General features: G+C 49.6%; 3 protein-coding genes across 3 annotated transcripts; 1 reads left to right on the top strand and 2 right to left on the bottom strand.

Annotated features, from left to right (window-relative positions):
• Nucleotides 1-6,521: 6,521 nt before the first annotated feature.
• Nucleotides 6,522-9,988, top strand: PV10_08820 (uncharacterized protein). Its single transcript, XM_016373899.1, has 2 exons — nt 6,522-7,773; nt 7,829-9,988. The coding sequence occupies exons 1-2, from the start codon at nt 7,051-7,053 to the stop codon at nt 9,440-9,442; spliced, it is 2,337 nt and encodes a 778-aa protein (XP_016220810.1). The 5' UTR covers nt 6,522-7,050; the 3' UTR covers nt 9,443-9,988.
• Nucleotides 9,989-10,934: 946 nt separating this feature from the next.
• PV10_08819 (uncharacterized protein) lies at nt 10,935-11,690 on the bottom strand (the record flags this gene model as incomplete). The annotated part of the gene is made up of 1 exon (XM_016373898.1): nt 10,935-11,690. One exon carries the CDS (start codon nt 11,688-11,690, stop codon nt 10,935-10,937), a length of 756 nt encoding a protein of 251 aa, XP_016220809.1.
• Nucleotides 11,691-12,368: 678 nt separating this feature from the next.
• Nucleotides 12,369-14,033, bottom strand: PV10_08818 (uncharacterized protein). The gene has a single exon (XM_016373897.1). The coding sequence runs from the start codon at nt 13,831-13,833 to the stop codon at nt 12,544-12,546; it is 1,290 nt and encodes a 429-aa protein (XP_016220808.1). The 5' UTR covers nt 13,834-14,033; the 3' UTR covers nt 12,369-12,543.
• Between the last annotated feature and the right edge of the window lie 203 nt (nt 14,034-14,236).

Raw genomic sequence — 14,236 nt, 5'->3', positions numbered from 1 at the left:
TCATCGTATCATCAGTATCGTTACTACTGTCGAGGACAAGCTCAATGATCGTCAACGACAAACACGAATACGAATATGAATATATTGTAAGATTACGACGATACCGCGACGGTAGTCAAGTCGGACCCTTGTAAGTTAGTTGTGAACATTTGCCATTTCCGTCGTACATGCATACCCAAAGGTTCGAGGTCGAGGTCGAGGTGGAGTTCGACTTCGATCTTGAGACCCCTGCCGACGTCGACGATATACGGGACGGACATGGAATGCTTGACTCAGAACAACGATCGTCGTTGATCGTTAATTGTCATTACAGACAGGGACGGGATAGAGACGTCCTGTAGATAATAGATAGTAGACAATGCACAACATACGACATGATATGATATACGAACATGCACGACATCTCATCCAAAGTAAAAGTCGACGATAGCCTTGTCCCTTGTTGAAAAATGTGTCGGACTATTTTAGGCAGTAGGAAAGAATCCATGTCCACACTATCCTGTCTTCTGCCATGTACGTTCTTAAACCTTGATACAAAAAAGGGCATTGAATTCAAGAAGAAAAAAGGCTTGAGACGATTAAGCCGCTGAGGTACTGTTTTCGGATGATCATCTGAATCAAATGCATCATGACTATGAGGATGATTTGTTGGGTGTGAGCGAAGAGTGTGCTGTGAAAAGATTCAGGAACGATGACCGATGACGATGACAATCGATGATGACGCTTTGAATGCATGGATACGGTTCGAGGGGAGGGAAGGGAAGGGAGGGGGGTTTAGGAGCATGGAGGGTGAGGTGGTGGGGGCAAGGTGCGGGATAGATACTCCGTAGATACCTACCTAACGTGCACGGGAGGATTGTATCAATGTCTCCTGTACGTTCAGGGTACGTTCATGCATGCATGCATGCAAAGCTCTTTCCATGCGCGGCGGGAACGGAAAGCCGAAGGAAGGTTTCGTAAAGGACGGGATGATGCGTTGGGTGAGAGACAAGAGGAATATCAATCGACATGACTGGTCACGGCTGGTCCATCATTACGGACGGGAGTATGGGTTGCGGAGAAATACGTGTACAGGGCACTGGAAAGGAGATCAATTGTGAATATCATCATCATCATCATGCAGACCTGGATGGATATTAGACTTTTGGGAATGCTCGCTTGCTTGCTTGCTTGCCTGCAGACTTGACCTCTAGTACATACCTACATACCATAATCCCCCACCAACGCTTGTTTCCACCAGGCACGCAGTGGCTTTCATCACATTCGACTTTGGCTAGCTGAATGCCACTTTTTCTTCCGGTGACCAGCGTGCCTTAGTTAGGTCCAACAGGAACAAAGTTGATGTGATAATGTCGTCTTGTACAGCTCACAAGTGCAGGTATCTACGAGTAGTGGAGTGATGACAAAACAAGATCGACGATCATGTGATAAGAATATGGTACCGAGTGGTCTCTTATTGTGATCTCCACAGATAGGAACAACGTTGATGCAAAAGGTTGAAGATTCAAGACTCAAAAGAGGTTGGGATGTTCTGCAGAAACATGAATGTAGACGACGGAATATGCCAGCTTCGAAGCGAAGCGGGGACTGGGACGGAGCTGCAAGGAGATACCTGGCAAGTCAGTAGAATTCATGTTGAGAGGAGACACGAGAGAAAGGAATGCGTTGGTATAGTTCACATGATCAGGTAGGTACCTAGTATCTACTACCTACCTTAGCTACTTCCATGATGCTAGGTACTACCTACTTCACATGTATGAAAATGTAGCCTTTCAGGTGGTCATGGTTGTGGTCATGCATGTCGCAGGTCGCTTTGACCGTTCTCTCCCGCAACCCATGGGCCATCACACGGAAACCATGTTCACTTCAGGCAACCGCAATGCAGAACAACGCAGGGTAACGGACAATCGAATTGATGGAATCCAATCCTACAGGGGCTTGATGTCCTAGCTTGCATGATTAGGTACAACTTTCAAGACAATGTCAAGCCATTTCCAAGCCAACATCCTAAGGCTATCTGGTGGCTTCTGTAGCTTTTGGATAAGCGATGGTAAGGATGAGTTTGTATGCTGGAAAACGAATGGTTCATAGGATCCGAAGGGTCAAAGATACAGTACTCCGTGGCCTGCTTCATGACTTGCATATGCCAATTGCAGTCTTTACGGAGTAACTTGATGAGGGGACTGGGGGTCACTAAGGTTGGGTTCGCTAAGGTTACTTCTTAACAAGGCGACTTACAGTATCGTGAGTATCTTAGGTGTCTAGTACCTATCTAGGTATCTAGACATGCATGCATGCCAACTCAACTAACACAAGGCACAACCCGTTAGTTCAACGATAGTAGGTCTTGAACCTCCGATCAGATGGTCAAAATGGTGGGAATGAGATGTAGTGTGATAGTTTACATGTCCTTATCAGAGTGGCCAAGGACTGGCGGGCTTGGATTCCTATCAGGAGCGGCAATTGTGCGATGCAGTGATGGTGATATGCTGAGACTTTGAGATACACATCTCGACGATAGGTAATCCTCTTGGTGCACTCAATCTATCGTAGTGGCTGGGGATTTGGGGTGGGGTTGAGGTGGCACCCGACACTGGTTATGTCGTGGTACTTAGCAAACCTACTATTGGTGGCCCTCGGCCTTCTCTTAGGTACCAACCTACCTACTCCGTAGGTACCCATGTCCCGCACTCTCTCATTGAGGTGCAGCAACGCCATCAACTCCAGCGACGATGCCTCTTCAAGGTCGCCGATCGCTACTGCGCTGAGGATTAATCATAATGACTGCCCTCGGCCCAAAAGCATGTTTTCAGCGATCAATTCAGGCCTCGTCTGTGCCATTCTGCGGCACAATAATGTTAATGGGTCAATCACATCATCCCGAAAGTCATGGTTCTTTTTTTAGATGATCGTCTCACCGGCCGGACAAAAGTCAATCCTTTGCTTGGCATGCATGCCTAAACTGTGCCAGGCTGTCAGCCCTGCCAGCAGGGTGACGGAAAGGAACAGCGTGGGACATCATCGGTGTGATATCTGGATTGTGGATTTGTGAGACAAGCCATGCCGGTCTCCTCTCCTCCACGAGGTGTATCGTATACTTACCTAAGATGCAAAGTTGGTGCCCCGCTCAAGCTGATTCTTGGTGGCTGAAGCCTGGAGCCCTGAAACCCACGGCCTCGAGGTACGGAGTACAGCAACTCAGCAGCCTCATCTTCCGGTGACATCGCTCGTCATAGATCGGGGGTTCAAGTTCGCCGTGTCCGACCCTTTGACAACACACGGTGCCGCCACTTCGGGTTCACACTCTGGTATTTTCGCTTCATGTAGCCTCAACCAGAGTGACCGAAATTCCCAGTGGGTAGCCACGGCAGTCTAGATGTTGAACAAGCGTGTGAAACGAGGTACAGTCTCCAGAGACAGAAAGCCCCCATGCTGGAGTCAATCCACACGGATCAAAATTCCCAAAAAAAGAACGTCATGGGCCAAGGCCACCAAGGCAGAATTTCTTTAAGTGGGTTCAAGAATGGGTTCAGTGTGTGACTTGTCCCGGTTGTTGACCTGCAGGTTTCTTCCTTGAGTTCAGTCCTTGGTTCCAAGGTGGCACGACTGGTCTTTCCTTGAACTTCCACGTTCCATCCCACTTGGGACAATGGGACGTGTCCGTTGTAACCCCGCAAGCGCAGGTTGGAACCAGACACGGCAAAGTGCGGAACAACCTGTACTATCCCCTTCATGCCCGCTGGCCATTCTCGCATGCACGTAGGAAATTGATTGGCCTGATTTCATGTCATGCAGAACTTGAGAAATCGAGACCCAATGTTCCAGGGTGCGTGATACACCGTGGCTTTAGTTACAGTAGACAGGTTTGAAACTTGAAACAATATCGTCTGATAATGATCTCATGGGGAGAAATATGAGGGCACAACAGACAGGCACAACAGACATGTGCTTAGGGAAAGCTTCATGCAGTGTGGTGCACCCAATAGGAGGTGGCAACTTATACGCGAAAACATTACCCCGTGATGATTTCCAAAGTCCAACAGGCCACTGGGGGCCGTACACGAAAGTCCCAAAATCACCATGACTCGGTGAGGCTGAAAGGGTCAATCATATCGAAAAGGGATAGATGATGAGGAACCAACGGCTGACTAACAACTGAACAAATATTCTGGGCCCATGGGTCAAAGGATTCTGAACTTTTTCAAAGGAGAGATTGGGGCGAACAAAGATTCGACGCGCCAAGTCATGATGAAACGCGTGCAAATGAGTGGCTACTCTGGGGACCACGTAATTATACCTACTGTACGGAGTAAGTGCGCATATGCGCACTACCATGGGTAAAGTGCTGGGTGCGTATCCCTACTGTGGCCAACAAATCTCTAGAAATTTGACCGCGTATCTTATCTGAAGCGAGAACGCGCCGGCTGAATCACGTTCGCCAGGAAGATTAATCACCTGTGGATTCTGCCCCGTACGGCATCTCCAGACCAGAGCCAGCGTGGCCAAGCACAATTTCCTGGTGCAGTGAATTTCGTAATGAGGTTCTTCTCAAAGAGCGTGAATCAAGGGGGCACGGGGGTTCGCCAAGACTGGGAGAAATTAAGGTGACCAAGGGTGGATTGCAGCGCAGTTTGGGTGGAAACATGGGCTCTGGGACCCTGTTGACTGTTGACCGTTGTTGGTTTTTGAGCACCCGCGCATCCAACTTGTTGGTATGGTTCCAGGCCATGTTGATGATCACGCAAAGCCGTGTGGAAGTTGCCATGCCCATGCCATGCCCTCGTGGTTTGTTTGTTGACACTTGGGAAAACTCGGACCTTCAAAACAACTCTGCACGAGAGATCAATTATAATATGATGTGACAGTTGAGGCGTTGGGCTTGGGGCACCAGGGCTCCTGCGTGGAAGTGTTAGAGGCCAAATGCACAGGCGCCCGCCCATCACCAAGCTTGTTTTCTGGAGACGACGATCAAGGAGATGGGAGGTGGAATTACACCCAGGAAAGTCCTGCCAATCAAGGACAATCCTACTGACGCAAGGCCGCCTGTCATCGGGTGGTCGGGGCATTAACACCGTGGAGAGCCAGGGAGAGAGCCTCTTTCGTCTCAGGGTTAACCCTGGCTCGGTACCCGGCCTTGAGATTGCGGCGCAAGGTCAAGTGGCTCCTCAGCTCCACCTGGACCCCCTTTTCACCACTAGTCAGATGCGCTACGGACTCTGATTTAGAAACAATGAGCCTTGACTAGCAGGCACCTTGAGCTTAATCGTCTTTCGTTACCTCTCAATACCATCTCATACACACAGGCGCCACCGTCGCCCAGTACTCCGTAGATGACCATGCGACCCTAGAGCGGCCACCCAATGATACAGTCCTCACTTTGACCAGCTGCCATCGTCTTGTCAAACACAACGACTGTTGTTGACCTTGCGCAGATTCAACATGATCATGGTCATGGTTATGGAACACAAACACTGCATGTGCAGTAGGTCTTATTCTAGCTTCACCAAAAGATAGCATGTTGCAGTTGGAACGTGGGATTATTATTGTTGCATCATCAATATGCGACCTCGATGACCTACCTGCTAGTTAAAGAGCTAGTAGAAATAGGTGCATCCTGTAGCACTGTAGGCATATGGATAAGCGGTTCGTGTCAGGTGGCAGGCAACTGATCGCTCAAACCTTGTGACCGATTTCCCCCTCTGGTGGTACTAACGCCCACCACTAATGACTTCACCATTGGGGTTTGGATCGAGTTGCAGAAGCTAAACCCTGAATTGTCCTGTCGACCAGCCCCCCGCGTTACAACTCTATCATTGCACACCTGAAGCTGCTCTGTCCGTCCTCCTTGTGTTCGTGACAGAAAACAAAACATCTGAAGGTCTGCTACCCGGATACCATGCTACCAGGGTCTCCGGCGACGTATGATTTATCAGCCCCCAATGTCACCTGTGTCGTGTCCGTATTGCTGGCGGTGTATCAGCATTGTAGTATCCGAGCTCTGGGTGTAGGGCACTCGACACCTAGCACGCTAAGATCGAGTCTCGAAGAAGGGCCAAATGCCTCTTTCCTCAGCAAGCGTCCGGTAATATTACCATGGCTGAAAGGAAAAGTGAGAAATTCAAGCTACCACAATCCTCACTAGGCGGTCAGAGACTATTCCGCATGGGACAATAGTGTAAACTAAGCGTGCCGTGGTACCAGAGCCCGTTGCCCACAGCCCTAGTGATCCTACCCGAAAGTTAGCCTGGAGCACCCACGATAGGCTCAGCCCAACAAGTGTCCACCCACTGTTCACCAGCCCAGTTGTCCTGTGTCCACCTCGGACCGTCGACTGCCCATCTTTCCACAGCCCACAGCCCACCGCCCGGCGCCCAGCGCCCACGGTGTGCAGGCAACCACAGCCCGCCGTTGGAGGCATGGATCAGCGTGTAGGAGCGAACGATAGACAGGATTGGGGGTGCATCTCCCCCCTCTGCCCTATTTTCTCTTCCCCTTGTGGGCTGTTTCGCTCCATCCTCACTCGTCCGACTCCCCTTCTCACGCTTGTACCCTGGTTCCCTAATCCTCGTCGCTCGGCGGCGGATCTTTTCTTATCCTCACTTCTATTTCCCTACCTTGCCAGCTTGCCTTACTCCTCCTTCCTTGACACATCTGTTGCTCTTACTCCTTCGTTCCTCATTTCTCCAGTCCTATTCCCGCCCTCAGCTGTCCTTCGACTTTTCCCTGACACTCGCTTTGTCTATATTCCCAATCTGACCTTGGGACCTCGCCCTCGCTACCCTTCCTCGCTCTTATCCCCTAGACACGTCTCTGTTAGTCTTGGGGCACCGCGCTTTTGAATACATCAATCTGAAACCGTCACATTCATTACAACCAACGCTGGCGAATTCCAACGCTTGGGACAGCTGGGAAGTCGCCCAAGGTTACGACTCCCACTCGCGTCCCAACTCACTTCAACCACCTCCCGCCGTCATAACAACCTCCGCCGCCCCGGCTGATCACAACAACCAAACTTACCAGAACCCCTTCTCGTCAGCGTCGTCCCCGGAGATGGATCAAGACGACCAGAGCAGCAATAGCATGCTGCGACCCCTTTCACAGCCTGCTCTCAACTCGAGATTCCCATCCTTACGAAGACTCAACTCCTCCGAGCCCTATCGACATCGATCCTTACCCGCAGAGCCCTCTCCAGGCTCTGATCGCGCCGAAAGTGAGACCACTTTTGCCGTCCTATATGATGATGGACCAGACTACCATGTCGGCCACTACGACGACCGTGGCTCAATGCAGTCTCAACAACACAGACCCGACTCTTTGGCCTCGTATGCCCCTTCTTTCCGGACGCGTGATTCGCGACTCGTTAGTGATGAACAGTACCTCGATCGCAATCAGGATTTCGTTGCCAATCAGAGACTCCTTGCGGAAGGTTACCTGAACAACAATGACTCTCTGTATGATCAGTCCGTACCTCGTTATCCCACTCAGTCAGAAGAGACTCTCGCCATGAACACCTTGCACAACTCTTACCCACGAGATGAGAAACGACCCCTTTCGATGATGATGTCTCCCCCTCTCAACCGACCGCACTCTAAACACTCGCATGAATCGTGGTGTACTTGTGAGGAGGATCATGGCCACGGTCATGGTATGCAAGGAGCTCCCGCCATGTCATCTGAGAGAAAGGATCCTACCAAGTTTGACTTGGAGGCACAGAACGGTCCGACAACGCCAACGCCGTTCCTGCCCAAAGAGAAGCCCTCAAACGAATTCGAGGTATGTCCAATTAACTCTAGCCTGCCTTTTGCTGAAGATACTGACGCGTTTCAAGGTCAAATTTAATGGACCAAACGACCCTCTGGACCCTAAGAATTGGACGAGCAAGCAGAAGTGGACTGTTACAGCTCTTACTGCAGCCTTCACATTCCTGTCTCCCTTGGCTTCGTCCATGGTTGCTCCCGCCATTCCACAGATCATGGAAGACTTTAACATTCCCCCCAGCCAGAAGATTTTAGGTCAGATTGTTCTCTCCATCTTCGTCTTGGCTTATGCCATTGGTCCCATGTTCTTGGGCCCTCTTTCCGAACTGTATGGACGCGTCATTGTCCTTCAACTCTCGAATGTGGTTTTCCTCGCCTTCAACATTGCCTGCGGTTTTGCCCAGAACAAAGAGCAGCTGCTCGCATTCCGCTTTTTGTCGGGTCTCGGAGGCTCCGCACCTTTGGCAATCGGTGGTGGTGTCCTCGGAGACTTGTTCAAACCCGAGGAACGTGGAAAGGCCATGGGTCTCTATGCCATGGGCCCACTCTTGGGACCTGCCGTGGGTCCCATTGTCGGTGCTTGGGTCGCTGAAAAGTCCAACTGGCGATACATGTTCCATGCCTGCTCCGGTACCACTGTCATTATCCTCTTGATCGGATTCTGGAAGTTCCAGGAAACCTATGCACCTTACATTCTACACAAGAAGGCAAAGATGATCCGTAAGCAGACTGGTGATTCACGCTACTTTGCTGCGGGTGAGTCTGAGGTCGACCAACCGGTATGGAAAAAGGTGGTCAAGACCATGGGACGCGCTTTCGGCATGTTGTTCACCCAACCCATTGTCCAAGTCATGGCACTCTACATGGCCTTCTCATATGGTGTCCTGTACTTGGCCTTGTCCACCTTCCCCACTCTGTACCGAGATGTCTACGGCCAGAGCCTTGGTATTTCAGGTCTTAACTATATCTCACTCGGTTTGGGATTCTTTTTCGGCGCTCCCATTTGCGGCAAGTCGTCTGATGTCATCTACCAGAAGCTCAAGAAGAAGGATCCTCGCGGTATGGGTAAGCCTGAGTACCGCATGCCCTTGGTCATTCCTTTCTCGCTCCTCACTCCCATTGGTCTCTTGACCTACGGTTGGGCCGCGCAGGCCAAGACTCACTGGATTGTCCCCAATATTGGCTCTTTCATCTTCGGCATTGGCACGATTGCAGCGTTCCAGTGTGTCACCACCTACCTCGTCGACACATACGCTCGAATGGCTGCATCGGCGGTCGCTGCCGTCACGGTGTTGCGATCCCTAGCTGGCTTTGGCTTTCCCATTTTCGCACCCATCATGTACGATTCCCTTGGATTCGGCTGGGGTAACACGGTGTTGGCCATTGCCGCCATCGGCATTGGCTTCCCTACTCCTATCCTGTTGTGGATGTTTGGTGAGAAACTTCGAAAGCGAAGCAGTCTCGCAGCTAAGGGACCACCTGGCGGTCCCGGCGGCCCAGGAGGACCAGGAGGACCAGGTAAAGGACCTGGAGGCCCTGGAGGCCCTGGTGGACCACCCGGCGGCCCAGGAGCTCAAGGTCCCCCTGGAGGACCAGGAGGTAAACCAGGATTTGGACCCGACGGTAGGCCAACCGGACCTCCTCCACCATTCCCAGGAACCGCTCGAGGCCCCGGTCCTCGATGAAGCAAATCATACACCTGAATTGACGACAATCAAAATTCTACAATAATATAATCAATCCATCTCGCCCTGTATCTATGCCTCTATGTCGGAGAATTTGCTATGTCATCATGAGCGGCCACGGCGTTGTGGGATTTTGAAAAGGCATTTTTGGGGGGGTTGTGGGTTATCTATGTGGAGGAGAACTGGTGGATTGGGGATTGGGGGATTGATAAATACACTTTTATGTGATGGTCATTTATTTGCAACTACCCCTGGCAAACGAGAAGATAGCAAGATCACGGGTAGCTATGTGCTACATCGGATTTGCTGAATAAAGAGGAAAGGACAAGATCTTCAACCATCTTCAAGGAGGATCTAATCTATCGTCATTGGACTGATACGCCATGGAGCAGAGAACAGTGGCAGAAGAATGGGCGAAATCTGTCATCTGTATGACCAGTAACTTGATTCTACCTTGACGACTACTGATTAATTGAATTGATTAATCCTGTTTTGTTTTGAAACTGATAGTGTGAGATAACATTGTTCAAAAGTTTTGGTCAAGTGCGCTAAACTACGACTCGGCTGAGAGTCGGCCTTTTGTGTTGTTGTCTCTTTGTTGACACACGGATTCGATTCGGTGGATTTGTTGACAACGTCCGATTTACTGTGATGTTATTGGTCGTTAAATTGACCGGTGTCCATATTCGTATACTCCGTATGTATATTTAGTACCTGCGAGTACTCCGTACTAAGTATTTAGTTTCTGTCTCGGCCCCCAACCTACATACATACCTAGGGTGGCCAAGTCAGTCAGTCAGTCCAGTCAGCCTTGTGGTTGTGGTCTTCCTTCGCGTCCCTGGTTTCGTCACAACTTGCCACAACTTGCTTCATCCAAGAACCACTTTCCTCTCCTTAGGAGTCCTCTGGCAATGAAAAAAATACAACACGCCGGCTTTGTCTCTGAATACAACAACTACCTACTTATACATGGGTCTGAGAATGGATCTACGTGGAAGGTCGACTCAGGACTGCATATTGGCAATTGTGGAGCGATGAATGAGTACGGAGTCCAGGATGAGTGTGTCTGTCCCGTTGTTTGCCAGGCCATTACTGGAATTGAGAGTGGGTTGGCTCTTTTCTTATGATTTACTTCTCTTCTATTCTTGACCCCATCAACAAATCAGATGCAGATGTGTACGGAAGTTGTTATGTGTATACCTCGCTTGACGCTCGACATTCCTTCGTTTCTCACTCTTATGGAGTAGACTTTTCTCCATCTTGCTGTTTTTGCAAGGCCCTCTCCTTCTTACACTTTCACACGTTCCATCTCACTTCATGAATCATTCCAACTTCAACTCCAGCTCAATTCTCCAGTCCTAGTCCTAGCCTTAACCCTAGTCCCATTGACCCCATAATCCCCATTTAAGCACACTGCAACAATATCATCTCACCAAGAGCATGATCATCGCGTTAGCAGTCAGCACTCAGCATCACTCAACGATCATGACCATCATTTTGGTGGACCATTAACAGCATAATACGCACATGTCGCGATGAATGTCGTCGCCACCCAAGAGATTCGAGTCATGTGTTCGATTAGATGGAGATGATCACGAAGATGATCGTAGATGGTTGACCAAGATCGACGGACTGGTGTGGACGTAAGGAGAGTGGTGGCGCTGGAGGGAGGATCGTGGTCGTTGGAAAGTTCTGATTCCGCTGGTGAGTCTGCTTGATCTTCTGTTTGCTCTTGCACTTGCTCTTGCACTTGCACTTGCTCTTGCACTTGCTCTTGAGTGGTCTCGATCTCGTCCTCGATCTTGCTTTCGATCTTGGTCTCAATCTTAATCTCAATCTCCGTATCGATCTCGGTCATGGTGATGGTAATGGCCATGATCTTGGTCTCCTCGACCACAACACCATCCTTTTCTTCTAGATCACAGCTTGAATCCTCCTCGGTGTCGGCGTCATAGTCAGCGTCAATGTCAGCGTCAGCGTCAACATCATTATCAGCATCAGAATCAGCATCAGCATCAATATCAACGAATCTTGCTCCTCCATAATATGACAGAGGAACTGGCATGGCATCGTCCCTCCCACCGCCACAGATAGGAAGCATCTGATACGTCGGCTCGGGAATTCGTCGTGTGATATATGGTGGGGCGTTACGGGTGTCGAGTCGTGGAAGTGAGGTATGGGAAAGGCGACAGATTTTGTCCTGGTGAGGTAGTGGAGCATTGTGCTGTTGGTGGTCTGGGATCGCCATCACTATCTCTATTGTGGTGTTTTGTGTTATGGTGTTGAGTGGACTGAATCGATGAATTGGATCGGCGAACTGAACCGCTCAGGTGTGGATCAGTTGATCTGTGATGATATACTGAAGAAGTAGTCTGCTTGTGTTTTATTGTTACGACTCAAGATTCAACACCGTATCAAGATTGATTCTGGTTGAGATCAAGTCAAATGAAGCTTATGGTGAACAATTAAGATGAAGATCAACATCAAGATCAACCATGCTACTTAAACAGAACATTTCGTCGATTTCCACAACTCAGCCAGTGGTGTCAAGGTAAGACATTGACACCACAGCCTTGATTGAAGGAATAACGACCATGTCTTGGTGGATAAAGAAAAATACCTGTTCTTTGTCCACATGTTTCTGGTTGAGTTGTGAGCTGTCAAGTGTGAGTCAGGTGTCTGTCCTCATTCTATGAATTCCTAGGAACCTCCTTTGTTGTTACTGTCTTGAACGGGATTCACGGTGAAACGTGTCCTAGACTTAACTTAAGTTGAGCTGAGCTGACATGAGGGGAATGTGGGGGACAGACAAGAGAGGAGGTAGAGGACGTCTGTCTCCGGTGGCGAGGACTTGACAACAGAGCCTCTTCATTCATCACTGACACTTTTGAATAGAAACTGAGTAGGAAGAGGAATCCAAATCAAGTATAAAAGATCATCAGGGTATATATTCATTCATATAAAGTCGCTGGTAATACATATTGGACCATTTCCAATTTCGCTTCAAAAGACTTTTAAAAAACCGCAGCTCTTGCTACGTTGCTTTAGTCGTATAGCATAATGTTTCTCCCAACCAGGGCCAAGACGGACGAGGCTGGCAATTACTCGTCACCGACGAGAATATCCAGAGCCCCTTTCACTGTCTTGACATTGACCAAGTTCCTCTCACTGTCACCCTGCTTTCCAACAAGACCACCAACCACCTTCTCAACATCGAGTTCCTTTCCAGAAAGCTTGATATCGCCAGCAATACCTCTTGCATCGACCGTTCCCTGGAAGTTCGACGGGTATGTGATCAATTGATCACCGGCAATAGAAGTATGATCAGCCCTGAGCAATCTCTCCGATGCAATTGAATTGACGTAAACCCTCGAGTCGCCTGATGCGATCTTAGTCGAGAACTCAGCTCGTGTCTTGGCATGTTTGAACGAGGCGGACACGTAGATCGAACCATGGGCGACGTCGAGGAACGTTGAATTGTAGATGGCGAAATCACCCTTTAGGTGGCCGTTGCCGAGATGTACGAATGTCTTGCCTTCTTCGCCTGAACTGATGGTAGGGATGGTCAAGGTGACATTTCCGCGGCCGACGTCGATGTTCGTTGTGTCACGGGCCTGGGTCAATGATCCACGGATGACACCTCTTCCAACCGCGACGATCGTCTCGTTGGTATGCACTGGACCGGGCTTTACGAAGCCTTTGCCAACCCGAACGGCGAAGGTGCCGATCTCGAGTGATTCGGGGAGTTCGCTGTAATCGATCATGTGACGAGGGGCATCGACTTGGAATCTGGGCAGGCCAAAGGCTCCGATGATGTTGGAAGGAATCTGAATCTTGACTGCTGTGTGAGTTTCGAGTTCGCCTTCCTTGGGTGTGTAGATGGAGAGAAATCCATTTTCTTCCTTGACCACAACATCACCGTTCTCGTCTTTCTTGTTGGTCTTGATGTCGAGATCAATCACGACTTTGTCGGATAGTTTGGAGGTGTCGAAGACGACTTTGCCGAAGACTTGGGATCCTTTGATCGCAACACCAGAGGCCTCGGCAGGGTCGAGTTCGAAATGGGTGGTGCCTTCGAATGGCTTCCAATCATCGATTGGTGGGAGAGGATGTTGGTGACCGGGATCCTCATAATATGCCAGGTATTGGTGTGAGATTCTGTCGCATTCTCGAGTTATGCTATTGAATATTCGGCCACGGGCTAGGAAGCCGATGGCAAGTAGGGTTGCGAGGAGGATGAGAACGAAGGAGCAGACTCTGCTGCAACAGCTTGAGCGTTTACGTTGAACCACTCTGTAGGTGGCGGGGTAAGGGAGTGTCTCTACCACGACGGCCTTTTCATGGAGGAGAGAGGCTCTCTCGTTGAGTAGTGTGTAATCGGGAGGTGACATGTTGAACTCCAGTAGTGTCGAGTGAACGTTTCGTGGACAACAGAGTAAGTGATGAAGATGGAAGTCGAATTGGCGAAATGAGAAAGGGAATGATAGGATATACCCCGAGGAGGTTTATGAATGTTGCCTAGCTATCAATCGATAGACTGTCAAAATGACGATTTTGTCGCACCACTTGACCAATCGTGCCAGTACGTCACGACAACGATGGTCCGAGCTATATCAAACGTTGAAATCCAGCCAATAGAATTGGAGTAAGAGTTCTTGGTAGAAGTTGCTTTATCTGATTTCAGATGTGGCGGTGCACGTGTGAGCGCAGAAAGGCACCAGCTGGCTCGCGTACAACGTACATCGTACGTCGTACATTGTTCTTATCAAACACCAAAAGAGACATTTAGAGACA

This window comes from Exophiala mesophila (genome assembly GCF_000836275.1).
Source record: "Exophiala mesophila strain CBS 40295 unplaced genomic scaffold supercont1.6, whole genome shotgun sequence".
Classification (NCBI taxonomy): Eukaryota; Fungi; Ascomycota; class Eurotiomycetes; order Chaetothyriales; family Herpotrichiellaceae; genus Exophiala; species Exophiala mesophila.
This window is presented reverse-complemented; position numbering and strand designations above follow the sequence as displayed.

Bases quoted from the DNA above. Each gene is read 5' to 3' on its own strand.
- PV10_08820 (XM_016373899.1), top strand. From the start codon at position 7,051: ATGGATCAAGACGACCAGAGCAGCAATAGCATGCTGCGACCCCTTTCA. The intron at 7,774-7,828 runs GTATGTCCAATT...ACGCGTTTCAAG, and splicing joins AGCCCTCAAACGAATTCGAG to GTCAAATTTAATGGACCAAA.
- PV10_08818 (XM_016373897.1), bottom strand. From the start codon at position 13,833: ATGTCACCTCCCGATTACACACTACTCAACGAGAGAGCCTCTCTCCTC.